The sequence below is a fragment of the Choristoneura fumiferana genome, chromosome 24 (assembly GCF_025370935.1).
Source record: "Choristoneura fumiferana chromosome 24, NRCan_CFum_1, whole genome shotgun sequence".
Taxonomy (NCBI): domain Eukaryota; kingdom Metazoa; phylum Arthropoda; class Insecta; order Lepidoptera; family Tortricidae; genus Choristoneura; species Choristoneura fumiferana.
Genome location: NC_133495.1, coordinates 6536844 through 6564027, shown reverse-complemented (window position 1 = coordinate 6564027; position 27184 = coordinate 6536844). Strand labels below are relative to the sequence as shown.

The 27184-nt window shown below is 39.5% G+C and overlaps 1 protein-coding gene across 1 annotated transcript in view; it reads left to right on the top strand.

Moving 5' to 3' along the window:
* The window catches only part of Dpp10 (Dipeptidyl peptidase 10), a 179102-nt gene that overhangs the window by 125146 nt on the left and 26772 nt on the right, over positions 1–27184 (top strand). The window contains exons 6-8 of the mRNA XM_074106623.1: positions 5048–5277; positions 25504–25646; positions 26280–26422. Of these exons, the coding sequence (XP_073962724.1) occupies positions 5048–5277; positions 25504–25646; positions 26280–26422 (516 nt within the window). The remainder of the gene's footprint in view (positions 1–5047; positions 5278–25503; positions 25647–26279; positions 26423–27184) is intronic.

Sequence of the window (27184 nt, the reverse complement as noted above, 5' to 3'; positions counted from 1 at the left end):
GTTTTTTTTTAATATACGGCTACTTACTGTGTTTGGTAGGATTGGTAGCAACAATTTTTTGTACGCAATCTGTCAAATTTCATAAGACCGTCTGGTTGACCAACCTAACACTAGACTTTTTTATACTATGCAGGCTAATTTTATAGCAAAAATACTTGTGTTACCTCTTTGGTGGTGCAATTAAAAAAAATCTAAAACAATGCAATAAAGGATTCTCATAATTTTTTTTCTGCTCTAGAGCAGAAAAATCCCACTTAATGTAGGTATTTAGTGCGGTTATGATGAAATTAAAGCATAGTTGGAAGAAAAAGATACATTCATTCATCAACCAACGGGTAAAATACGTAATTCCAGCCTCCATGCATCATCCGCCCAGAATTTTCCTCCATATAATTTTTCGAGTACTAAAGAAAATATTAGCATTTTCTTGCTTCATCTTCCTTGGCAAACATAAACTTGTAACGTAACGATGATTTTCCTCAAAGATTATCAAATGTGACTCCGCATGCATAAAAGAAGCGGCGCACTAGGAAGTCATGAGACGCAAGAAGTTCATCAGTCGCTAACAATATAAAAAGCTTTTCTCCAGCATCATTCCGTGAAACATTTTTGTTTAACTTATACCCTGGTACTCTCGAATGCAGTCGCTAAGTAAATGCTGTTTTGCATAACACGTATGAGGCGCCTTTTCTACTTATATTTCTATGAATAAGTAATAAGCTGAGCCTAGGAATTTTAAATGAGTACCCGCTTCGTAGGCGGCATGCGAAATAGTATTTCGAAATTGTATTTCAAGGCCAAAGCAATAGAAACGAGAATATTTTGCTGCCGGAAAACATTTGGAAGCTACAGGTACGCGTACTTGTCAGCCTACGCGTAGCAAATCGGCATCACAATTAGAAATATTGAAATACTAGCTTTTGCCCGCGACTTCGTCCGCGTGGAATAGTAACTTTGGGAAGTATTTTATTTATTTAGGATACCTATTTTGCCAATAATAGCACATAGAAACTTCTACGTTTTACTGAAAATAATCTACTTAAAAACATTGCTATAAATATAAACTTTTTTTTGTTCTTCCATCCATCCATTCATCCATCCATGTTCTTTAGTAAAACATAAATATTTTGCGGGAAGCCACATTTTAACAATACGACGTGTATTCTACCCTGCCAACACAAAAGGAGTACTTAATTCTTCATAGTGGACTCTTGACACCTTACGTCCTTTATTGTAAGTTAGGAGGGTAGGATTATAATTAAGACGGCATTTTTACTAAGCATAGCTATACATATTTCCGATAAATATACTCATAGTATTTGTTTGGAATTCCTTAAGAAATTTCATCCCCATATTTTCAAGTAATAAATAGGTCAAAATTTGAAAGCGCCGGAAAAAATGCTTTTTAGGGTTCCGTAGCTCAAAAGGAAAAAATGGAACCCTTATAGGATCACTTTGCTGTCCGTCCGTCCGTCTGTCGGTCAAGACCCTTTATCTCGTAAACGCGCGGAGTATCGGTATTTAGTTGAAATTGAAACCCTAAACTCAGGTCAATAGTCCCGAAAGCTGTGAAAAATCAAACTTCTAAGTCAAGGCAATCAAAAGCTACAGTCATTAAAAAGGTGTTTCCATGTAAATCGCCTTAACAGAAAAAGTAATAGGGTACTACCGGCTATCCTGGAAACTTGGAATTTTGCATAAAGAGCTCTTATAGTAGCACAATAAAAAATAAAAATCTGAAAATTATAATTTTTCATGTCTGACTGTTGCTAACACTGCATCATCCCCCCTGCTATCATCCCCTCTGCTAACATCACCTCACAGGTAAAATTTTCAAAAACGTGCCGTGCGTGCGTGCCGTTTCACGTGCCGAAATGCCAAGTTTCATAAAGAACCATCGATTTATCTTCGACAATGACGATCTTCCATATAAACTTTCATCCCCTATTTCACCCCCTCACAGGAAGAATTAAAAAAAAACCGCGCGAATAAATATCTATTTATCTCTTATCACGTGCCCAAATGCCAAGTTTCATAGAGATTCATCGACATATCTTCAACAATGATGATCTTCCATATAAACTTTCATCCCCTATTTCACACCCTCAAAGGAAGAGTTTAAAAAACGCGCGAAAAAATATCTATTTACTTCTTATCACGTGCCGAAATGGCAAGTTTAATAAAGATTCATAATGACGACCTTCCATATAAACTTTCATCCCCTATTTCACCTAACAGATCGAATTTTAACAAAAGCTCAAACAAATTTTAGATTTATTTCTTACTAGCTTTTGCCCGCGACTTCGTCCGCGTGGAATAATAACTTTGGGAAGTATTTAATTTATTTAGGATACCTATTCTGCCAATAATAGCACATAAACACTTCCACAGTTTACTGAGAATAACCTATTTTAATACATTGCTATAAATATAAACTATTTTTTTTTGTGCTTCCATCCATCCATACATCCATGTTCTTTGGTAAAACATAAATATTTTGCCGGTAGCCACTTTTTAGCAATACGACGTGTATTTTACCCTACCAACACAAAAGGACTAATTATTATTCTTCTAGTGAACTCTTGACACCTTACGTCCTATATTGTAAGTTAGGAGGGTAGGATTATAATTAAAACGGCATTTTGACCAAGCATAGCTACACATATTTCCGATAAACATACTTATAGTAAATTTGTTTGGAATTCCTTAAGAACTTTCATCCCCATATTTTCAAGTAAATAGGTCGAAATTTTGAAAGCGCCGGAAAAAATGTTTTTTGGGTTCCGTAGCTCAAAAGGAAAAAATGGAACCCTTATAGGATCACTTTGCTGTCCGTACGTCCGTCTGTCTGTCAAGATCCTCTATCTCGTAAACGCGCGGAGTATTGGTATCGAATTGAGATTAAAACCTTAAACTCAGGTCAATAGTCCCGAAAGCTGTGAAAAAATCAAACTTCTAAGTCAAGGCAATCAAAAGCTACGATCCAGAACCATCGATTTCTCTTCGAAAATGACGATCTTCCATATAAACTTTCATCCCCTATTTCACCCCCTCACCGGGAGAATTTTAAAAACGCGCGAACAAACATCTATTTATCTCTTATCACGTGCCCAAATGGCTAGTTTAATAAAGATTTATCGATTTATCTTCGATAATGACGACCTTCCATATAAACTTTCATCCCCTATTTCATCCCCTCACAGGTCGAATTTTCAAAAAAGCTCAAACAAATAACGATTTATTTCTTATTAAGGGCCTAAATGCCAAGTTTCATGGTTTTATCTTCGACGGCGACGAACTTCCACCATATTAACTTTCATCCCCTATTTCAACCCCTTAAAACCTTTTTTTCGCGATAAAAGGTAGCCTATGTTCTTTCCCAAGGTCTATTCTATCTCTGTACCAAATTTCATCCAAATCGGTTCAGCGGTTTAGGCGTGAAAGCGTAACAGACAGACAGACAGACAGACAGACAGACAGAGTTACTTTCGCATTTATAATATTAGTATGGATTAAGTGCCGAAATGCAAAGTTTCATGGTTTTATCTTCGACAGCGACGAACTTCCACCTTATAAACTTTCACCCCCTATTTCAACCCCTTAAAGCCTTTATTTCGCGATAAAAGATAGCCTATGTTCTTTCCCAAGGTCTATTCTATCTCTGTACCAAATTTCATCAAAATCGGTTCAGCGGTTTAGGCGTGAAAGCGTAACAGACAGACAGACAGAGTTACTTTCGCATTTATAATATTAGTATGGATATGGATAGTATGGATATGGATAGTATGGATGAAGTGCCGAAATGCAAAGTTTCATGGTTTTATCTTCGACAGCGACGAACTTCCACCTTATAAACTTTAACCCCCTATTTAAACCCTTTAAAGCCTTTATTTCGCGATAAAAGATAGCCTATGTTCTTTCCCAAGGTCTATTCTATCTCTGTACCAAATTTCATCAAAATCGGTTCAGCGGTTTAGGCGTGAAAGCGTAACAGACAGACAGACAGACAGACAGACAGACAGACAGACAGAGTTACTTTCGCATTTATAATATTAGTATGGATAGTATGGATTAGTATGGATTATCCAATAACTACGTGTATAACGAGGGAAGTTGATGAGCATTTTTGAATTTGTTACTTAATTAAAGGTGCGTATAACTTTTTTTTCTCGTACTAGATAATTAAAAAATCTTGTTGATTTAAAAATTCTTCTTAGCCATGATAGTTTTCTTTTTAATTTCATTATATTGGCTTAATTTTCATTCCCAATTTATTTTCAGATTTTCCAGCCAACGGTTTACCTTATAGAGAGGAACACTAGACTCTTACTTAACCAACTTACTTAATTAGCATTTTCAAGGGTTTTGTAGTCGGTTCCATTTTTGTTATTTTTTTTATTTTTTGGAGTCGGTTTTACTTTTTTGTTAAAAATTTTCGTTATTTCTCACTTTTTAGTGATTCGTAGCCAAAGTACATTTCACAACGATTCCATGAAGCCCAAACACGGCTTAGTTACGTTGTTTTAGAGTTGTAGAGTTCCGTTGCCTACCTTCCGGCTTCAGCATCAGATCAGTTCGAAAGAATCATTAACTTAAAGCTCCTTCTTAGTCGCTTATGTAGGTATATTAATAATGATCGTTTATAGACGAGCGAGCATTACTTAGCTTTGACGAGTTCCATTGGTCATCTGCGGTCTTCTTCATCAGGTCCTGTTTACCAAATGATACTTTCTGAATGTAAATGCTTATCTTAATGGTAAAAATGCCAAAATCGACATAGGTGTGCCTATAAAATTTGAGGTTTGGTGACAATGGGACCACCTCAGAAGAGTACCCTTTCGAATAAAAAAAGAATTTTGAAAATCGGTCCACAATTGACTGAGTAATCGGCGAACATACATAAAAAAAACCCACATTGGAACATAGACCCTCCTCCTTTTTTGAAGTCGGTTAAAAAGCTGCGGTCCAACTTCTGCAGCTTAAATGCCTACTGTATTACACATGCATTTGCTCTGATCGTAAATTTGACGCAATCTCTTGTCCACAGCGAATCCTACCCCCTCACGCCGCTTCCGGACGAGGTGGGGGGCGGGGTGGTGACAGAAGGCCCGCAACTCCTCATGGCAACCTGGACGCCAAAAGGCCACGGTCTCATCACCGTAAAAGACTGCGATATCTTCTACCGACCAGCGCCGCGGTCGTCAACCGGGTACCGGGTTACGGACACCGGGGTACCAGGAATCATTTATAATGGTGTACCGGATTGGCTGTATGAAGGTGAGTGGTATTTTTGAGACGCTTTGGATCACTTTGAATGCGTTATTTTTTCCTTTTACTTGTAGAAACAGTAAAGAACAGTAAGTAGACCACACGACGCTAGGCCTCATTCTGATGTCAAAAAGTCGGAGATTATTCTTTTAGCGTATTTGGCGTGTGTGTTGGTGGTTATGATTATGAAACTAACACAATCTACTTTTTTATTAATTTTCAACAAATTCCACAAAACAATGAACCTAAAAAACAGCAATAAAACCTAATTTGGAGAACCAATGAAAAATTGGCTCCCACTTCTGAGATTAACGAACAGCCGCATGGCACCTCTCCAAAAGGCACGCCAAGATACCAGGGCGACATAAATTGCAGCAGTTAACTTCTATTGAGATCGGAATTGTTAACCAGCACGTGGCTGATCGGTTCACTTCGGCACTGGGGGAGCAGGAAATGGGAGAGAAAATTAATTCTAATGCTAGCTTTGCAGAGTTTTGTACAGGATCACGTATTGCGCAAGTGGGGGCACGTATAAAACGTTGCAATGCAGCTGTATTTTCTAGTGTAGTAGGTATGAGAACTAAAGTTTAAGTGACTCACGGAAATAGAACTTAAACATAGAACATGGGGGCGGACGCCACGGAACAAAATGTATTCTGAAAAATGGCCGTAAAAGTCATCATTGTGAAATACCATCAGTAGGCTTGAACTATACTATAAGTTACTAAACAGAGTTCTAGACGAATATATAGGTAGACTTATTTCCTTTTTAGTTTTTGTTTATATGTTTTTTTTTGCTTTTTAAGGCAGTCGAGTTTTTTCCTTACCTACTCGTTTTTGAGATAGAAAAGCACCATATTCGCCTGGGCTCGAACAGCACTAGCTGGCTTAGTATTATTAAGCCATTACTCAGCAGGCAATTGCCTACTGTGCCTAGGCAATCCTGTATTATTATTATGTTGTCTCACTTTCGTTTACTTTTTCGAGTTATGGTTATATTATGACGGTTGTTGCAACCGAAATGATGTTATTGTTAATGTAAACCTTTTTAGTAACATAGGTACCTATACTAGTACTTACTTGACACTGTGGCACAAAACCTTAATAACAGTGCTTTAATTAATACATGAGTACAATTAACTCTCCGGTGTAAAATTGTAACAGACTTAAATTAAATTAGTCGTTCCTCTCAATTATGTCGCAGAAATTCAGCGGCGTCCTGGAAGCAAATGATAACTACGCGAGTTAAAGTTTCTAACTAAAAGACATTTTGAATTGGAACTTGGCAGCTGATAGACGTGAGTTGAAGTAAATTGAAGCTACATACATACATATTATCTGTGATTGTAGTTAGTTAATGTCACATTATTATGGAGTGGGTACCAGGACTCTATGGCTGTTCGTTGTGAACTTGGGATACTATCAGAAGAGTTGAAGATTTGGCGGTATAAAGTTTTGAAATGAAATGATATTTATTATTCCAGACGCAAGTTTAAAGCTAGCTACACAATTAAAAACAATTAAATAAGTAGAACAAATCAAAACTAAATTACAATTAAATTAAACAAATTACATAGCGTTACTTATCCATCGCATTGGCCCGATTTAACTGTTCTGTTTCTCGTAGCTCGTAGGTATGTCTATTTCTATCTTAATTATCTCTTTGTCATTTTTAATGAGTTCCGATATTCCGACTCTTGATACTGCCAAAGCCAATTTTCTTTGACATTTATGATATTATTTTACTTTGTACACAAATTAATTTGAAAATAACCTAATTATGGCGACAAACAAAACCATCCGAAAATTCCCTCAGTTGCACGGAGAGTGTAAATAAATGTACATGGCCAAAGTTTTCTCTACTATTAACTACTTTTTACGCGAACATTTGAAACAAAAAGCAGAATATCAAATTCTTTACGCGAAACTTAATGCCTCCCAAGTGAGTCGTTTTCGTTTTAATTTTCGTCGCGCGCGGTGGATCGCTTCGTTCCGGCGGTTGTAAATGAGCGCAACCCGCCTAATGACCGTCGTCTCTACCTTCGCCAGCTTCTGAGTTCCGGGTTAACGGGTCGTTTATTCCATCTATACGAAAAATATCGGTCAAGTGCGAGTCGGACTCGTAGATGAAGGGTTCTATACCACCGTTAAATTACTACAAACGGGACTTATCACGCTAAACACACGAGTAATATTTACCTCGACGTTTCGACCACATTACAGTGGCCGTGGTCACGAGTAGACTGAAGTGTGGGGTGCCAAGTCTGCCTAGATGCGCGAGTCCTTCGAACTACCCCCACTTGATCACGAATAGTACCTTCCGGCACTCCTTTCTCGAACTGCCTGCACTTAGTCATTTTTAATTGTCACCCCGTCACACCGACACACAACACTAACAACGTCCGACCGACCCTTGCCCTTCTTACGAAAACTTACAAAAAAAAATCGAAAGGCTTACAAAACTTACAATTTGCCCGGGTTGCTCCAGAATCCTGCCGATTGGATAATCTATTCGCATTGGTTTGTGCTAATGTATATCGGATCCGTTGTAGCGGGATGACGAGGCGTTCGGTTTAAATAGTTCTGTTGCTAGGAGAAACTAGAGACGTTCCGAGTGAGAAATTTCCTAGAATCCACGCATCAATTGATGAATTCAGACACGTCAGGTTATGGAGCGCCATTTAAATGAAGTACAACAGCTAGCTATTGGTAACGAAGAAGCAAGGTACTTACCTACTTAATAATGATTATAGTTTAAAGAACTAAGAAAACACGTTTTCATGGTAAACCTGCCCGACCGCTTCATCATAGACCCTGGGTGCCATTCATACTTATCTGTATCGCCATCGGCATTGATTGAGGTACTAAGTATCTTTAAACTAACGCAAATCTTGCCAGGTAACTTCCTCAGCAATCATTGCAATAATTTTGGGTGGTTCAGATTTAAGGATATCAATGTACTCAATTAAACTACATTATGAACCTTTGTAAAATGACGCCTGCTTCGATCAATTAATTTGGAATGTATGTGCGTGTAAAAACTTTGGAATCCTTTACCGATTCTCTAAGAAAAATATTAGGGATTGAATAAGCGTCGAAGTATTCATCTTCATTCGCTAACCGATATATCAACTAACAACGCTATAAACTGCTGGTGGCAGCTGAAGGCTGAATGATTCTACCCCTTTTTTGCGCCGCGCATGTGTAGATTCTACCGCTAAAGTTTTTTCAGTACTTTTGCTTCATAAATCTATTATTCAGCAAGTTTCTGGGGTTGTATTAACCAATGATGCTACGTCTAAAGGAATCTCCATTTTTGTGATTTATTATTATCCGCTAGGATTAACAGTTAAATTGAAATTCCGGAGTTTCGGAAAAATTCCCTTGGGGATTCCGAGAAATTACATCGTGTGGTTTTCATTGACGTTGTATTTAAAACAACTGTGCCGAATTTCATGACTATGCCTGACAATTGAAATTTCAACAAGTAACCTATTTGTTATTTCAGACGTCAAATCCGTCCAACCGTTTTATCGTGAAGAAATAACATTCACAAACATAACACGCACATACTTTTTTTTTATTCGACTGGATGGCAAACGAGCAAGTGGGTCTCCTGATGGTAAGAGATCACCACTGCCCATAAACATCCGCAACACCAGGGGCATTGCATATGCGTTGTCAACCTAGAGGTCTATGATGGGATACCTCAAGTGCCAGTAATTTCACCGGCTGTCTTACTCTCCACACCGAAACACAACAGTGCAAGCACTGCTGCTTCACGGCAGCAAGATGGTGGTAGCAATCCGGGCGGACCTTGCACAAGGTCCTACCACCTGCAAATACTTACTAACTTTTGCATTTATAATATTAGAAGGAGCTTATTTTCTACGTAGGTATATATCTATAAGAAAATAAAACGAACAAAGCGTTGAGGTCTCAGATAATACAAACAAGGGAGATATGCCCTGATACGCTCATTGTACGAGTCCGAATGTCTCCAAATGTCTCCCACGTCCCACCTCTTTCACTAACACAAAAACAAAAACTTCAAATACGGCATACGTTGAGGTGAATATGAGGTGCGAGAGTGAGCAAAGGTATCGTCACACGTGATCTCGCGGCACCGCGTTTAACGTCACTCAATTTAGTTCCACACTTTGACTGACGAATTTAATTCCATTATCATCCCCGAAAAAACTTTATTAACCGCCACCGTTTTCCTTAAAATTACGTAAAAGAACTCCCAATTCTATTTTCCTCAACGAGCCCTGTATAAAATTAATATAATGCCAAAAAGAACCGTTATTTCCGCTCATTCCACTTTTATTTTACAATGCTTCTCCGATGGGCCGCCATATTGAAAAAGATTGCCGACTCGATAATATCGAATTTTAAACTGGAGTAGTTGAATCTTGAAATTTGACTAGAGTAAATAAGCGGATGTATCTCGGGTGGTTTCTGAGTTGGAAACGATGCCAATTTGTATAAAAGGATTGCTTCGACTCCACATTGAAATAACGGTAACGATATCATCATGAAATGTAATGATGGACATATCTGAAACATCTTTTAGCATCAAATAAAACATGCTTGAAACATGTCGGCTTGTTGTAGGTATTTTGAGGGGCATTTTACTGGACTGGAAACCTCGACCCTCCTTATTCCAGTTCTTTTTCTACTTTACTCTTTTGTTGTCAGCGTTCCTAAAATTTGCACAATGCGTTTTCGTTCGTTCATTCATGGCTGAATAACTAAGTGAAATTCCCTGCATCTGATTCAATGAATTGCAACCTGGGCCCAATTGCATAATAAAGTACAAGCTAATAGTATTAGTGAATTTCAATACAAAATCGCTAATAATATTAGCTTGTACTTTGTTATGCAATCGGGCCCTGCTGTATTCAAATTAGTAAGTGAACATTTATTAGTAGACCCCGAATTTTTGTGGCAATGAATGACGTCACAATAGGGTAGTTTGGGGAGTAAATGGAACGGGGTGTTAATTAATACGGCTATGTAAATGATGATGATGATGATGATGATGTGAGTGTGAAGACAGTCCCAAAGACCATCACACCGTCCATAAACATCTAAGTTAAAAAAAAAAACACCAACAACAAGCGAGCGGACACAAAAACCAAAACGGGTTTAACTTAAACCTAACGAAATTTTTGATTTGTTGTAATTACTTGTAATATATTTTTATATAGGTATTAAATTTTAATTTAAAGAAAGAAAGTTAGTCATTTATTCGTGACAACATGGGAAGATGGATAAAAATAAAAATAAAAACAAAATACAATAAACATCCTATGGTCCCACATCAACAATCAGCCGGTCTTCCTTTGGGACCATCTTTACACGCATCATTATCATCATCATCATTTACACAGCCGTATTAATTAACACCGTTACATTTACTCCCCAAACTACCCTATTGTGACGTCATTAATAATAAATATCCGATGCACGCATCCGGCGACAAGGCGGTTGCAGCTCTTCCTTGCAGTCTTTTAATCACTAAAATAAAAAACATAAAGACACATTGAAACCAATGCTCATGGAATTAATGAATCAATGAGGGCTATCGCGTATTAATTCGCCGCTAGAGGCGCTAGTGTAGCGTTAGGTCTCCGAAATGTCAAATCTCATAGTTTTTGGGTGAGCTACGCGGTCGGAGGCTACGCGGGTTTATTGCGGGGGTGTTTATATAATTAGAATAATTTTGTGAATATTTTGCATTACCTGAAATTAATTATGGCAATTATGCGATAAGGGGCAATGAATGCCTGTGTTTTGAGACAGTTTTGTCTTTCGAAAACTTTTGTCCTTCCTTTTTTCCGAACAAAACGGGACTACGCAAGACTGTCCTTGGTCGATATTTTTATGGTACGGTTTTAAGATGTATTAAATATGATTTTAATCTAAACATTGTTTTCATGCCCGTAATAACAAACTTTGAAAGCCACACTTAAGAACCTCACGCAACAGTGGCGCCATCTAGTAAGACAAAAAACGATAGCCCTCATTACGCAAAATAGATTGATGGACACCTTTGTGTAAAACTCTGATGTATTTACATGTATGTACTAGGGCTACTAGGCTATCAGAGGAGACCAAGAACTCAGCGTCCACTTAGCGTATTTTGTAGCCTTTGCTGCCACTTAATAAACAGTAAAGCAAAAATTTTACTGTGTAGTGCGAGTTTGCGCTTAATAACATTTATGTACATAGTGCTTTTGCTCTCCCGATCCATTTAAAAGCGAATACTCGTGAATATTAAAATTCAATTGGACTGTGTGTACGGATTTTTTCGCAAAACAGGATAGCGCAGAATATCCAATACTGCAAATATAATGACTAACTTGCCACTCATGGGTGTTGATTTTTAACAGCCCCTATTCTAGCCAACAACACTGCTCTCTTCTACACTTAGTCCGAGAGCTGTAGACATTTTCGAGTAGGTATTTGATTCAGCATAAAAACTAACAGTTAGTTGGGTGACCCAAAACATCAAGAGCATAAGTGCATAACACAAGGTGTAACAAAAGATATTTTAGATCCCAATATAGACGCATTTTCACAAACACAGACTTTCAGTAGTCGTTCCAAACACCAACGAGTTTAAAGTATTACAAATAGCATCAATGACGTTCAACTCATTTGTTCTGAGGTAAAACAAACAATGGACGATCGCGTACAGTCGGCAGCCGAATATAGACTGACCTTTGACGTAGACGTACCGTTAGCAAACTTGGCTCTATTTATAGGCGAAGCGTTGAAGTGAAACGTGTCCGCTGGTAACCTAAGGGACAACGTCACCTAATTTAGTAACAGGTCCAGGCGGGTTCAAATCTAGACTTCCATTTTAGGTCTTCGTACAGTCGAGTTCATAAACTTGTGAGCAAAAATTTGATCAAAAATATCTGAACACGCCTCTACGCCGTTAACAATAGAGTCGTGTTCAGATATCTTTAATCAAAACTTTGCTTACAAGTTTATGAACTCGACTGTACCACCTAGCAACAAAGCAGAAAAAACATTTTTTTGTACGGGTACCCCTTATGATTTCTTTACTAGCTGTTGCCCGCGACGCGACTCCCGCGTTGAATTCGTTTATCGCTATCCCGCGGGAACTATGCAATTTTCCGGGATAAAAACTATCCTATGTCCTTCTAAATCGGTTCAGTGGTTTAGACGTGAAGAGATAACAAACAAACAAGCCCACTTACAAACTTTCGCATTTATAATATTAGTGGGACTAGCCTTTACCCGCGGCTTTGCTCGCTCAAACCATTAGATCTGCAATCGAATCGAAATTTCGGGATTTTGCTAAATTCCCAAAAACGAAATCGTGGACTTCACTGCGTTGTATGACGAACATTAATGGTCTGTGTGTAAAGTTCCTAATCGGCACTGGGCCCGCGTGGGAACTACGGTTCAAGCTCCCTTATTCTGAGAGGAGGCCTGTGCCCTACACTGGGATTTATATAGGCCGAAATGATGATGATGATGACACACACACTAGTTCAAGATGTACTCGTATATATATTGGCACCCTCGGGTTGGATATAACCCTGAAAAGCGACATGGTAGTCAAACTTATAAGTAACGTTTTTGCTGATGCGCCCTGCAAGCGCACTCGGCTACAGGTTTTATGCTGTCGCTCCTTTTTTTGCGTTTTTCTATGGCGCCTAATGAGCCAGCTCCAAGCTGAAACATGTGAAAGGGTGGCTTTTGAATAGATTGCATGCGCTCGCGTATTCTTAGTAACTTTAGATTATGTGAATAGCCATTGTACAAAACAACTAGACCATGAGATATTCTATCGTAGACAGTGTTAAATTAATCCAGTAGATGGCAGCACCAATCATGGACATGTTAAGCACACTAACCAGTAGTAACTAGTAACCAGCAGGGCTACTACGAAACTCGAAACTCGAAGTTCGTGTCGTGCGGTCCCTCTGACACTTATACTATTTAATACGAGAGCGAGAGAGACGGTACGATACGAACTTCGAGTTTCGAGTTTCGTAGTAGCCCTGCAGTAGTGGTCAGCCAAGATTCAATGCCATAGCTCACCATTTATGAACTTTACTAGTTGTAATCAGTTATCTGAGTTGTGTTATTAGATGGTTATTCGTTAGAAAAAAAGTAGACTCTGCAGCCTTAACACTGTAAGCTGGCAACGCATGCTATCGGTTGGTCCACTTACCCGTTTGTCATCCTATTTCTTAAACACCCGCCAAGTGCGAGTTGGAGTTACATATCTCAAAATAGAGCTGAAATTCACTTTTTTAATTTGAAGCGGACCATAGAGTAAAGCTTATAACGTGTTATTCAGAAGTACATCTACGGACAAAATTGTTACCACAAAAAGGACTTATAAGCGTGATAAGTGCTGTAAGCGTGGCGTAGGACGCCCTCAGACTAGGTGGAGCGATGATCTTCGCAGGTTAGCTGGCAAGAACTGGATGAGACTGGCCGAGGACCGTGCTCAGTGGCGTGCAACTGGAGAGACCTATGTCCAGCAGTGGACTAAGATAGTCTGTGGTATCTTGACTATGAGTGAAAATCACGAAAGTTTAACGTTACACATCTATGGAGTTTGCGATCGTTAGTTAAACTGACTCCGTACGGAATCCAGTACACTTGAAATAAAAAGATAAAGAAAAAAAGAATGACCGTTAAGGCCTTGTGTAAGATGACGCCCTCAGAGTTTAAGGGGCTGTTTCACCATCCATTGATTAGTGTTAACCGACGGTTAAATGTGATGCCGTCTCCGTTTATTCGAACAAAACAAATAGAGACGGCATCACACCTAACCGCCAGTTAACACTAATCAATGGATGGTGAAACAGCCCCTAAGTCTGAGACACATCGGTGTATTAACTAACTTAAAGCTCTAAAAGTTGATTGCTATCCCCAGAACAGCTTTTAACTTCTTCAAACAAAGCTTTATCAAAGAACCTTTTCGTGAATATGAATCCATTACAATAGGCGCTCGAGTATAATATCTTTCAGATAAAAACGCTATCCGGCAGTTAGCTAACAGATCGTGTCTGAACAATGGTTTAATAACTTGGCGAAAACTCCTAAGCGATGAAAAATTATCATTTAAATGGGTCCGGGTTATAAATGGGAGCGGGGCGGGGCCACAGATAATGGCGGGCACACACGGAGCTTAAGAAAAGGTGATACTATTTTTAACCCCCGAAGCAAAAAGTGGGGCGTTATAAGTTTGCCGCCAATGTCTGCCTGCAGCATCGTAGCTCTCAAAAGGTTGGATTGATGAAGCGGGGGTTTTAAAAGTTATCCAGGTTGTAACCAACCTTATTGTTATTAAAGTCAATGTTATTTTATTATATTACTCTCAAACAATGATACTATGCATATTAAAAGTATACTAGATATGTTATAAGCGCTTCAAAAATCAGGCGTAAAAATTAACTAATTAATTATTAAATTAATCCATCTTAGGCCTCTAGGTTGGCAACGCATCTGCAATACCCCTGGTGTTGCAGATGTTTATGGGCGGTGGTGATCTCTTACCATCAGGAGACCTACATGCTCGTTTGCCATCCAGTCAAATAAAAAAATAATAATAAAAAATTAACTGACTCCAAAAATCATTAAGGGCCTGTTTCACCACTTGTCGTCTAACTTTAAGTGTCAGATAAAAGTAATGCCGTCTTTATTTATTCGGACAAAACAGACAGAGGCGGCATCACTAATATCCGTCACTTAAAGTTAGCCGACAAGAGGTGAAACAGGCCCTAAAAGTTATTTTCTACCAGTTTGAAGTTACTGTCTCAGCACAAGACAGCATTCTTCCAATATGTAGGCATGAAATTTTGCATACCTAGTAACTCATTGTCATGTATGGTGGGTAGTCTTAGTATTAGACATAAGAGGGTATGCGGAATAAAGTCAGTCGATATCAATGGTGGTTTGATTTCTATCGTATTCCCAAACATCTCATTGGCGACGGGCTAAAACGTATTAATTTATTGTTCGCGTGTGTATATTTGTGATCAGTAAAAGATTGTGAACATGGCTAGTAAAGGAAACATTAAGGAATTTAACGTTAACGCAGATAATTGGCAGACTTACGTGGCGCGGGTGCGGGCCTATTTCAAGATTAATGATATCAAGCCGGCGGATGAAACCACGTACTTTATTGCACTAGCGGGTAACGAGTGTTACGATTTGATTGCTAATCTGTGTGGACCTAAATGCCCGGATGAGCTCCCTTTCCAAGACATTGTGTCGTTAGTCGAAGGTCACCTTCAACCGAAGCCTTCCGAGATAGCGGAAAGAATGCGGTTCCGAGCTTGTAAACAATCTGCCACGGAATCGCTTAACGACTATATCCTGCGCCTGAGAACCTTAGCCAAAACATGCAACTTCCATTCAGCGAGTGCTATGGAGGAAAATCTACGGGATCAGTTAGTATTCGGAATGCGCAGTGACAGTGGGCGGCAGCGGCTGTTAACGGAGAAGTCATTAACATTTCAAAGGGCAGTGGAAATTGCTCTGTCATTGGAGTCAGCGGAAAATGAGGTCCGTGGTGAAATATCGACTCAAGTCATGGCAATGACGGCGCACGGGCGTTCGGGGCGCCGCCGCTTACCGGGCGAGTCGCGGCCAGCGCGCGGGCGCGCGGGCGCCGGCGGCCGCCCGCCGCCGCGCTCGGCGGCAGCGAGCTCGGCGAGGTGTTCTTGCTGCGGTTCGAACGCGCACGAAAAAAGTGGATGTGCGTATGCACAGGCGGTGTGTTACAAGTGCAATAAAATAGGGCATATCAGTCACGTCTGTAAATATTATAGCCAGCGAGTGCATTACATGGAAAACGACAGTGATAGTGACTCATCAAACTCAGGACTGTATCAAGTAATTACAACGGGCGGTGACGGCCCTTGGTTTTGTGAGGTAATGGTTGAGGATGCCAAATTAAGAATGCAGTTGGATACAGGTTCATCAATCAGCGCGATTTCAGAAAAGGTATTTAATTCTTATTTTTCTCATCTTAAGTTGGAACCTTCAACCTTACAGATTACTGTTTTTAGTGGTCATAAATTAAACCCACTGGGTGAGATCCATGTTAAAGTTAGCTATAGCGATAAGGTATATCAAGGTAAATTATATGTGATGCCTGGTAGCGATAGCCCTTGTATTATTGGACGCAAATGGATTCGTAAATTGGGTATCGAGGTCCCGTACATTGCGCACGTAAGGAACGAGCAGGCGCCCGCGAGCGTCATGCAAGAGTTCCTGGAAGCCTACCCCGGGGTGTTCAGCCCAGGCATGGGCAGGTACAACAAAGCCAAGCTGCGGCTGGAGTTGGAGCGCGGCGCCGCGCCCGTGTGGCGGCGCGCGCGCACGGTGCCGCACGCGCTGCGCGAGCGCGTCGATGCCGAGATAGATAGGTTGCTCGCCGAAGGAGTGTTGTCACCGGTCGAAGTTAGCGATTGGGGTACACCAATTGTGATAGCGTTTAAAAAGTCAGGTGACATTCGTTTATGCGGCGATTTTAAGGTGACATTAAACCCCGTACTCCGCGACGATAAATACCCTTTGCCGCGGATAGAAGATATATTTTCATCATTACAGGGTGGCGTGTTATTTTCGAAAATTGATTTAAAAAACGCGTATTTGCAATGCGAACTGGATGATCAATCGAAAAAGTTCTGTACAATAACTACGAGCCGCGGTAATTACTGTTTTAACCGGTTACCGTTCGGGATTAAGTGTGCGCCAAATAAGTTCCAAAGAATAATGGATCAGCTGTTTAGTATGAAACATGTGACGGTTTTTTTAGACGATTTATTAGTCACTGGCTCAACGGTGGAGGAGCACAGGGCGAATTTACATAAAGTTTTTAAAATTCTGGCTGAAACCGGTTTTAAAGTAGCTAAACAAAAATGTAGCTTATTCCAAAAATCTGTTTCTTATTTGGGACACACTATTGACGCAGACGGGTTACATACGGAGCAAAATAAAATCGACGCTATGTTTAATACGGAACCTCCGCGGGATAGAAGTGAATTAAAAAGTTTTTTGGGGTTGATTAATTACTATGCGAAGTTCGTTGCAAACTTAAGCACAATGTTATCACCCTTATATGAGTTGTTAAATAAGAAAACTAAATTTGTATGGTCCGACGCATGCCAAGAGGCATTCGTTCGAGTGAAGGTCGCTATGAGGGGGGGGGGTCCTGGCTCACTTTGACCCGGCGTTGCCGGTGGTGGTGGCGTGTGACGCGTCGCCCAGCGGCGTGGCGGCCGTGCTCGCGCAGCGCGGCGCCCGCGGCGAGCGCGTTGTGCAGCATGCCTCTCGCCGCCTCTCGCCCGCCGAACGGAATTACTCGCAGCTCTGTCGCGAGGGGCTTGCGATCGTTTTCGCATTAAAACGGTTCCACGACTACGTTTATGGCCGGCGTTTTACTTTAGTGACCGATTGTAAACCTTTAGCGGCAATATTTAGTACCAAGGCGGCTATACCACAAATGATGGCAGGAAGGTTGCAACGGTGGGCTTTACTACTGAGCGCATACGATTATGAGATTCGTTGCGTTAAATCGAACGAAAATTGTTTAGCGGATTATCTGTCGCGTCATCCCGCTCCAGAAGCAAAAAATTCGGGTAGCCCCGCCGAGGACTATTTTCTGAACTTCATCGAAGCGGACTTGCCAGTGACTTTTAGTGAAGTGGCTAATGAGACAAAGTTAGACACTAATTTGCTCAAGGTCATGTCGTATACTATTAAGGGTTGGCCACGAGATTATGATAAAGATCTAGGATATTTTTATCAACGAAAAGAGTTGTTAAGCGTCGATCGGGACTGTTTATTTTATGGTTATCGCATTATTATACCAACGAGTTTACGAAGTCAAATTCTTAAACAACTACATGCCAGCCACCAAGGCATCGTGAGAACAAAATCATTGGCGCGCGCGTATCTGTGCTGGCCCGGGCTGGACAGAGACATCGAAGCCCTGTGCCGCGCGTGCGCCGTATGCTTACAGCAGCGCGCGACCCCGCAATGTAGTGAGCTTACGAGTTGGCCATGGCCAGAAAAACCATGGACTCGATTACATCTCGATTTTTTAGGTAAACTTTTAGATCAATATTTCTTAGTAGTAGTCGATTCCCATTCAAAATGGGTAGAAGTGAAGCCGGTCGCATCGACAAGCGCCTCGGCTACAATTAAAGCATTACGCGAGATATTCGCAACTTTTGGCTTGCCTGAGGTGATCGTAAGCGATAATGGACCGCCTTTTCTTAGCGGGGAATTCCAAGTATTTCTAAAAAGAAACTGGATTAAGCACATCACCTCCCCACCTTACCACCCCCGCAGCAATGGCGCTGCGGAGAACGCGGTAGGTCAAATAAAAAATGTATAAAAAAAGCGATTGCAGACGGCACTCCTGTAGACGTAGCACTAAGTCGTTTTCTGCTATCGCACCGTAACACTCCATCCGCTACCACGGGGAGGGCTCCCAGTGAACTGTTGCTGGGCAGGACCGTAAGAACGTGCTGGGATTTATTGGTTCCCCAAACCAAAGATGTCGTATTAAAGGCTCAAGAAATTCAAAAAAATAATTTTGGGGGTCGTTCTAGAAATTTTTGTGTGGGCGATAACATTGCTTATAAAAAGTATTGTCAAAATAAGTTTTCTTGGGCTGAAGGAAGAATTTTAAATAAATTAGGGCCTTTGGTGTATGAGGTAGGGAATGATGTAGAACAACATAAACGACATGTTGACCAAATCATTCAAACTGGAGATCATGTCGAGGAGGAGAAAGATGTTGAGCCTGGTGAGCAGTCGGGAGGAGGAGTGCCAACCGAGCCTCCGGTGGCGGCATCCGTTGCGGAGCCGGTGTTGCCGCAACCGGACGCTCGGTCGGCTCGCCGCGACCGGCACCCTCCACGTCGTTTTGGGTTTGAAGATATATTTCACTTAAAGAAAAATGATTAAGTTAACAAACTTCATTCATGTTTTGCGTAGGTAATAGGTATTTGTGATAGAACTACCGACAGCTAAGGATTAGTGTGTTAAGGTAGATTTTTTACGATCTTGTCTGATGATTCGATGTAGAATATATATATATAGAAAACTTGTTTGTTGGATGAACCGTTTGGTTTGTGTATGTTATATTTAGAAGGGGAGAGTTGTCATGTATGGTGGGTAGTCTTAGTATTAGACATAAGAGGGTATGCGGAATAAAGTCAGTCGATATCAATGGTGGTTTGATTTCTATCGTATTCCCAAACATCTCACTCATGTAATAGTTTCATGGCGGTTCAGTAGTTAAGGCGCGAAAGCAGTAGGTACAAACAAACTCACTTCCACATTTATAGTATTAGTACCAATTTATGGTGTCATCTACCCTAAACGATTTCCAGCCTATTCCCCACCAAATCCCTTTACCCTAACTTGACGGACCTTGTGTCGCAGAAGTGAGGGTAGCGAGTCGGACCGGACATCCGGTTCAGATTATCTGGAACCGGGTGATAAATAGCAGTATTCGTAGGAATGGTAGTATCTCGTTTGCGATCACTGCTATTTTAGGATTTCGTAGTCCTACGTGGAAGGTTCTCGAATGGCGTCCGCGACCGGGAGACGAGCTGTCGGTAGGCCTCCAACAAGATGGAGCGACGACTTGGTTAAGATCGCGGGATCGCGGTGGATGCGGAAAGCACAAGACCGGTCTGAGTGGAGAGCCTTGGGGGAGCCTATGTCCAGCAGTGGACGTCTTTCGGCTGACATGATGATGATGATGAGTCCTACGTGGAACCCTCGATTCATGTCCATCCATCGATCTCCGGCATCATTGCGTGTGAGCAAGTGTGAGGTATCGTCGGATAGGTGTTTCAAAAATATAATACCAATATAAGCTTGCTATACGGCCATTTTTCGATGTAGGGATCCCTTTGCAAAATTATTAGGCTCTAAAGTGTTAAAGTGCTAAAGTGTGTGTGTTAGTTAAAAGCCAACGGTTTAGGCTTAAAAGTCTAAAAAAATCGTGATGATAGATGGAGAATGAATTTAAAAGTAAACTAAAAATTGTGAAGTTCAAGCAGCCAGTTATATTGTAAACAAAGATGTACTCGTTCGTATTCAGATTATTTATTATGTAACAAACACAATAAAAGCCCAGTCACCCAAATAACTAAAATAAAAGAAGCTATTAAACCAGGGTGACACGGAGAGCAGAGCCCACGAGGAGGTAACAAGAGCCGACGGTAAACACATTAACGTTAATCACAGCATGGAAGTGTCTCTCGCGTTACATTAGGCGAGTGAACGACCGCGATATATTAATGTGGAACATCTGCTCAAAATATCACACGTTACGTTCACGCTAAGTAAACCAGCTGGTAAGTCGTCAGGTAAAAAGGTTTCATTCAACATTAAGACGCTTGACGCACGCACTTATATAATCTGCGTTAAAATTTTATTGGCGTTGAAAGAGAAAAGGTCTACAAGAATATTAAGGAATGTACGAGGTTGGCACGCACGTACCAACTGATTACTTAATACTTTCTTGAGTTACCCTTTAAAATTAATAATTAATAATTATAATTAATTAATCAAGTTTCGCTCTCATCATTCTGTATTTTAGTACACTGTCAAAGATTAAATAATAATTACTACGCAACAGACTGGATATTCGCTTTCAAAAACCGCTATAATCAACCTGTCTATAGAGTTACTAACCATTGACAAGGTCTTTAATTTACCTAAATGCGTGAGTTAGTTTTTATACTATCTGCTACACGATACGCATTTTCCCGCGTCGGACTGCCACAGCAGAGTGCTGGTTCCCACTTGTCGGATGTCGGGCCCGGATTTTAATCGGATGTTCTAGTGGCACAACATTTTATATGAAGCTATTCACACTTGCCCGACACGATTTTCTATAGAAATTACTGAAGTCCGACACGAAACGGATCTGACACCCGACAAGTGGGAACGGGGGATAACAAAACAAAAGTCCGACGGCGAAACAAAAAGAAAGCTTCAAAACGTAGCGTTTAAAGTTTGTTGAATTCAATTATTAGTTCTGCGCAAAATATGAACGAAGGAAAATTGAAAATAAAAATAATTTATATATTTTATTTATCTCTCGTCATCGATTTCTGAGAACAAGCAGACTTTGTCATTCTGCTTTCAGATGAATGTTGCTGTCTATTGAAGAATTGTCATTATAATTATTTAAGCTAAGGTACGCGGAAGTTATGAAGTACTCGTAATTTTCTCCATTGATTGAAGTTAACTTTCTTTCAAGGTCTTTTCAGTTGAGGTTTTTGCTTATCGAAATAATGTTTTTGGTAATTTAGATTTCATGAATAATTGTCACTGCCGTGTCATGACAAAACACTAGCTAGAGTGTTTTGTGGTAACACTGTTAAATTAGCTTTTTAGACCCTGATCTATGTATACAAACTCAGAGTATACCGATCTTCTACCAATAACATTGAAAAACTTCATTTAGATTTACACTGTAACTCTTAAACCCTAGGATCCTGATTCGACTAAACACTGTATCTCCTCAATATACCGTGTTTTGCCAAAACAAAACTCACCTTTTCTTCAACCAGTACCTGACGTTACAGTGTTTTGTCGTAATAATCACACGATAAATTAGGAGTGAGTTTTTGATTTTTAAAGTCATTATTCACTGTAAATCGGAATTTCTTCATTTTTAACGCGGTTTTGGCTGAAAATGTATGAAAAAAAGTATAAATCTTACATTATGTTTCTTTGTACACAATTAATAGCATATTATTTATAATTCATCCAAATTTAATTAAAATGAATCTTGACGGGTTTGTGGACAATTAAAGAAGAAAACAGTTCTTTTGTGATTTCTGAAAAATAGGTTATTTTTAGTTACAGTGTTTTGTCATGACACGGCAGATTAGTCCTTTCATGCGGCTTCGCATAGGTCTCTCTAGATAAGGTTTTTAGCTGTCTAAATGATGACATTACTAAATTAATATTTCATGATTAGGTAATAAGTACATTTTGTCACTAATCTTATTATAATGGATACGTAGACTATACATAAAATATGGATGCATGGACGCGTAGCGTAGGATGGAGTCTAAGAATGATGCAGTTTATCGCTTACTAATGTGGTGTTTAATAAAGAAAGAGTCAGTGTATTGTATTGTATTGTAGACATTAATTCTCATTGTTGGTCAAGTTTCTTTATGGTTTAATCGTTGCTTAATGGTAGCCATAGAGTAACGTAACGATTTACTTCCATATAAGTGCTTGCACAAATGTCATAAATTTACGCAAATATGGCTACCATAATAAAAAATTACTAGCGTCACACGGATATCAGAAACAACAAAGAGATTATTACCTATTATGTAATACAGTGTAACCTCCGCAGGAGTGAATGACCGAGTGATATAAATACAGGAGGGCAGCTGCTAATATTAGTGTCATCTCATGGCACATATTATACAGGGCGCTACGTTTTATTTGCTTTGCTGGCAATTACGCTCTAATAACCGTAGATAACATACAGGGTGATTTCTATCTTAATAGATTTCCGTAATTCGTTAATGTTTCATTTAAATTTGCAGTACAAACCAGGATCGTGTGTTCAAACCCAGGCCAACCACTTGAGTTTTTCAGGACTTATGTGTGAATTTTACAGTGAAGTAATTCAATGGTGTGTTTGAAGTTCCCAATTCGCACAAAGGAGACCTGGCGTTAGTAGTTGGACGCATACTTATATGCTGGAATTGAAATGGACATCTCCGTGTACGGCACTAAAGCCTTTGAATTTGTGTATTGAAATCTTATTTCATTTTGTTACCTATCAAGAGCAAATTGCGCTCTGTCCCGGACGTTTCCACAGTGCAGCTTTAATTTATGTTAAATGGAGAGTCATTCAAACGGAGTAGAGAAGGTGTAGGAGGAATATTTCCGGGTTTTCATAATAAATCATTTTAAGCTGACTCTCCAATAACCAGGATGTAATTATGTATGAGAAACGCTACGCTACTGCATGCATAAAACTATGTTTCATTTATTATATTGAAAATTAAATTCCGCGCTGATTTATTTAATTAATTCTAAGATACTATTTACACCAATTTTAGTACCTATACTTTGCTTTGATACCTAGTTAGCTAGCAGCAAAATTAACCATATTATAGATAATATCTGGCTGACAGGGCTGCGGTTAGGCTAAAACCCGGCACCAAGCGTTTTCCCAGAGAAAAGACCAAGCTAGATCGATTTTGATCGATCATCCCCGAAAACCCCTCAAAACGTCTCGCCCATCTCGTCTCGCCTCGCCGGTGGAAAATCACCTTAACGCCGTTTCACTTTCGCGGGGACACACAAAATTGTGTATATGTATTTACTATTTTCATGTGTTTTTCTGTAATTTATTATTATTATTGTTTTAGGTTCATTTGTGTAAATTTTGCTGTATATGTGTGTCTTCTGTGTTAAAGAATAAATGTCTTCTTTCTTTCTTTCTTTTTAGATGCTGAATAGGATTATCAAAAAATATTTACTTGACACTTCTAGCTCTCGAAGCGAATTAAATTTGTTCTTACAAACCCAAAGAAACAAGATAGGTAGGTACTTCGTATTATCTTTATTTCGCTGGGACATAAATTAAATAAAGGAACGTAATATTTTCCTCAAAAGAAGGTATTATGAAATGAGAGGGATGAAAAACGAACCAATTTTTCCAATTAGGGACATGAAAAGAGAAACAAAGAAATATTTTTATTTTCAATCGTCCCTAGATAGTAGATACGGATAAAGACATCTTATCTTCGATCTGATATACATAACGAGGAATTGTACTGAATTGTACCTACAGTCGAACATTCTCAATCATGAACCAGGCTAGAACCTTTTTGCTAGTCGCACTTGGCTGTCTATGCACTTGTTATCTGAATGTACAATCTGTACTTAATATCGGTCAATTTTTTTTCAATATCTTTGAATATACTGCGGACTTCGGTATCCGGGCATAACATCTACTTACCTAGTGTAGTACTTTCTCTATAGTGGCCTCTCACCACAAGTGTCTTAAAACTAGCCAGTGTTTCAAACTATCAATCTTATCTTAAATGAATTCGCTCTATTTAATTTAGCCTTATTGTTAAAAACAGAATATTAATAATATGTAAGCCGTTAGTCACCTACTCCCATTTCATGAAGCACAAAAATAATTAAAAACATAATTCTCACATTTGCCATGAGACATCAACCTGTAGCTGTGTCCGCTAGGTTGGCACCGCGCGCCTTGCACTGACGCAGGCGCGTGCAAGCGCAGCGGTACGTCACTGGCTAACTTTAGCGCTGTCATAGCACACTACTGACTTACTATTCGATCTCGATCTTTACTTATAAAACTGCCGCCATTTTAAAATTAAGAGACTGAATGAAAAAGACAATTCTCTGAATGGCAAAGTGAGGCCAATAAAACCGAGCTTCGTCATGTAGCAAAGTTACATAGTGAAAAGCCAAAGCAAATAAAATATAAACATAATTTTACACAGTTGGAAATAAAGTGACACAGAGTGCAGTATGCGCAGTGCTCTAAGAATTTAATTTTCCGCTCGACGTATAAAAGTTGGATAGGTTATAAACTGTGCAAATGGACTGTTCATTGTAGTTTGTGTCTGCGGTTAGAGTCAGCGCTGTTATGGATGCTATGATTTGCTTTCAGCTGTAAATTGTTTAGTGCTTCATCTCTAAACAGATGCTCGTTTTTAGCAATTTGATTACCATAAACGTTCTATGCATTAACAGTTTTATTGCATTTGTAATGCCATGAAGTCAATTCAGACATTTTGCATTAACCTCGTTTACTGGAACTTGTTCCAAGTTGCTGAAATTGATTAACAAAGTATGCCTGATTCCGAAAGCATGGCAAAGCATATGTACAGTGGAACAAACTTATTCATGTTCTAACCTATTAATAATTAATTTCACTACGATTTCTTTGACAAAGTTGACTGTACAGTCAACTACAAAGATACGGCCAATATTACAAAAATATGTACGATTTTATGGAATTAACATCTCTTCATTGTCTTGTGTACATATTTTTATAACTTAGGACGTGTCGATATTCCAATTTCAGCTTCTTCCAATTCTCGGGTTAATAACAAAATTCACTTCAGCTACCAGGTGGACATAAACCGGAGACAAGACAGTGATGTTTCCTTATTGTTTCAGAGGAGATACTGAAGACGCGGACAGCGCTGTGGATGTCTGCCGACGGCCATATGGTGCTGTACGCCACGTTTAATGATACCCTGGTACTTGAGCAGCGCTACCCCTGGTACGGCGCAGCTTTGGACACTGATGACCCCGCCAAGGTACGATTTGTGAGTTTGAAGATCGAAAGTGTCGGGTATTCATTATGTATAACAACATTCCGGCGCTAACAACGTAAATCATAATAGACGTTTAGACGTTTAGCATAACAACAAGGCTTTGACAACATTTGAAAAGCGTTTAAATTACATAACACCCATTTAGTAAGGAAGAAAGAAAGAAGACATTTATTTACATTCACAAAGACACACAAATACAACAAAAAAACAATAAACAGCAAACACAAATAAAGCAAAAAGAAATACAAAAATAAAAAAATACACGATTTTGTGCCCGCAAAAGTGAAAACGGCCGCTGAGTCAGCATAACAACAACTACCATAACAACTTTTACCATAATATCCTTCTTTACTAATTTTATAATTATGTGAAATTACGTCTCTCTGTCTGTTACCTCTTCATGCTCAAACCGCTTAACCGATTTGAATGAAATTTGGTATGAACATAGTTTGAGGCCCTGGGGATAATTTTTATCCCGATAAATTTCAGTTCCCGCAGGATAGCCATAAACGATTTTTTTGCAGACGGAGTCGCGGGCGAAAGCTACACCACACAATTTACATTGAACTTTCTCACTGTAGAACTAGCACACTATAACCAGTATTTCTGTTTCAGACGTACCCGGAGATCAGAAGCGTCAGATACCCCAAACCGGGCACCAACAACCCGACGGTTCGGCTCACAGTGGCCGACATAGCAGACCCCAAACACATACGAACCAGGCACCTAACACCGCCGAAGAGTATACTTGAAGAGGGGTCAGTGTTTTAAATCATGTTTAATGTAGTGTTGTTGCGATAGCGATAGTTTATCGATAGTATCGTGGCCTTGAAAATCATTCATACTATCGATTTCCTATCGAAACTATCACCTTGACGATACTATAGATGCTATTGATAGTATTGATAGTGCAAATAAGGCCTTACTATTGAACTTGGTCAATATTATAAAGTATCGCGACAAAAAAAGTCGATGCTAATGTTCGACCATCGAAAGAGCCAAACTATCGATAGTATCGTTATCTAGGTTAGCTGGAAGAGATCCCTTTTTAGGTATAAGCTCGCCTTTGCTCTCCTTTCTGTGTATTTGTATTTCTTTGTATTGTATTTTTATGTGCAATAAAGAGTTTACATACATACATATTATCGATAGTATCGACTTTTTTGACTCCATACTATCGATAGTGTTGACCAAGTGCAATAGTAGGTCTCGCCTTATTTTATCCTATCGATAGTATTTGTTTATTAATTGCATACATTACATGTAGTACAGTCAGCATCAAAAGTAGCTATAAACTTTAGTAGTTTGTCGTTTACAGCCACGTACTAAACGCCATGCAAGATTGTCAATGTGTCAATGCGACAAAAAAAGTGATCAAAACATCGGAAAGTAGGATATATTAAAATAAGATCGTACATGCTACCAATGTAGGGTGTTGCAATGTCTTTTTTTGTCTTTTTCGGAGTAGGCCTTCTGGTTACGAACGAGCGTAGCGCGTTAGCAATGTGTAGCAGTGAATT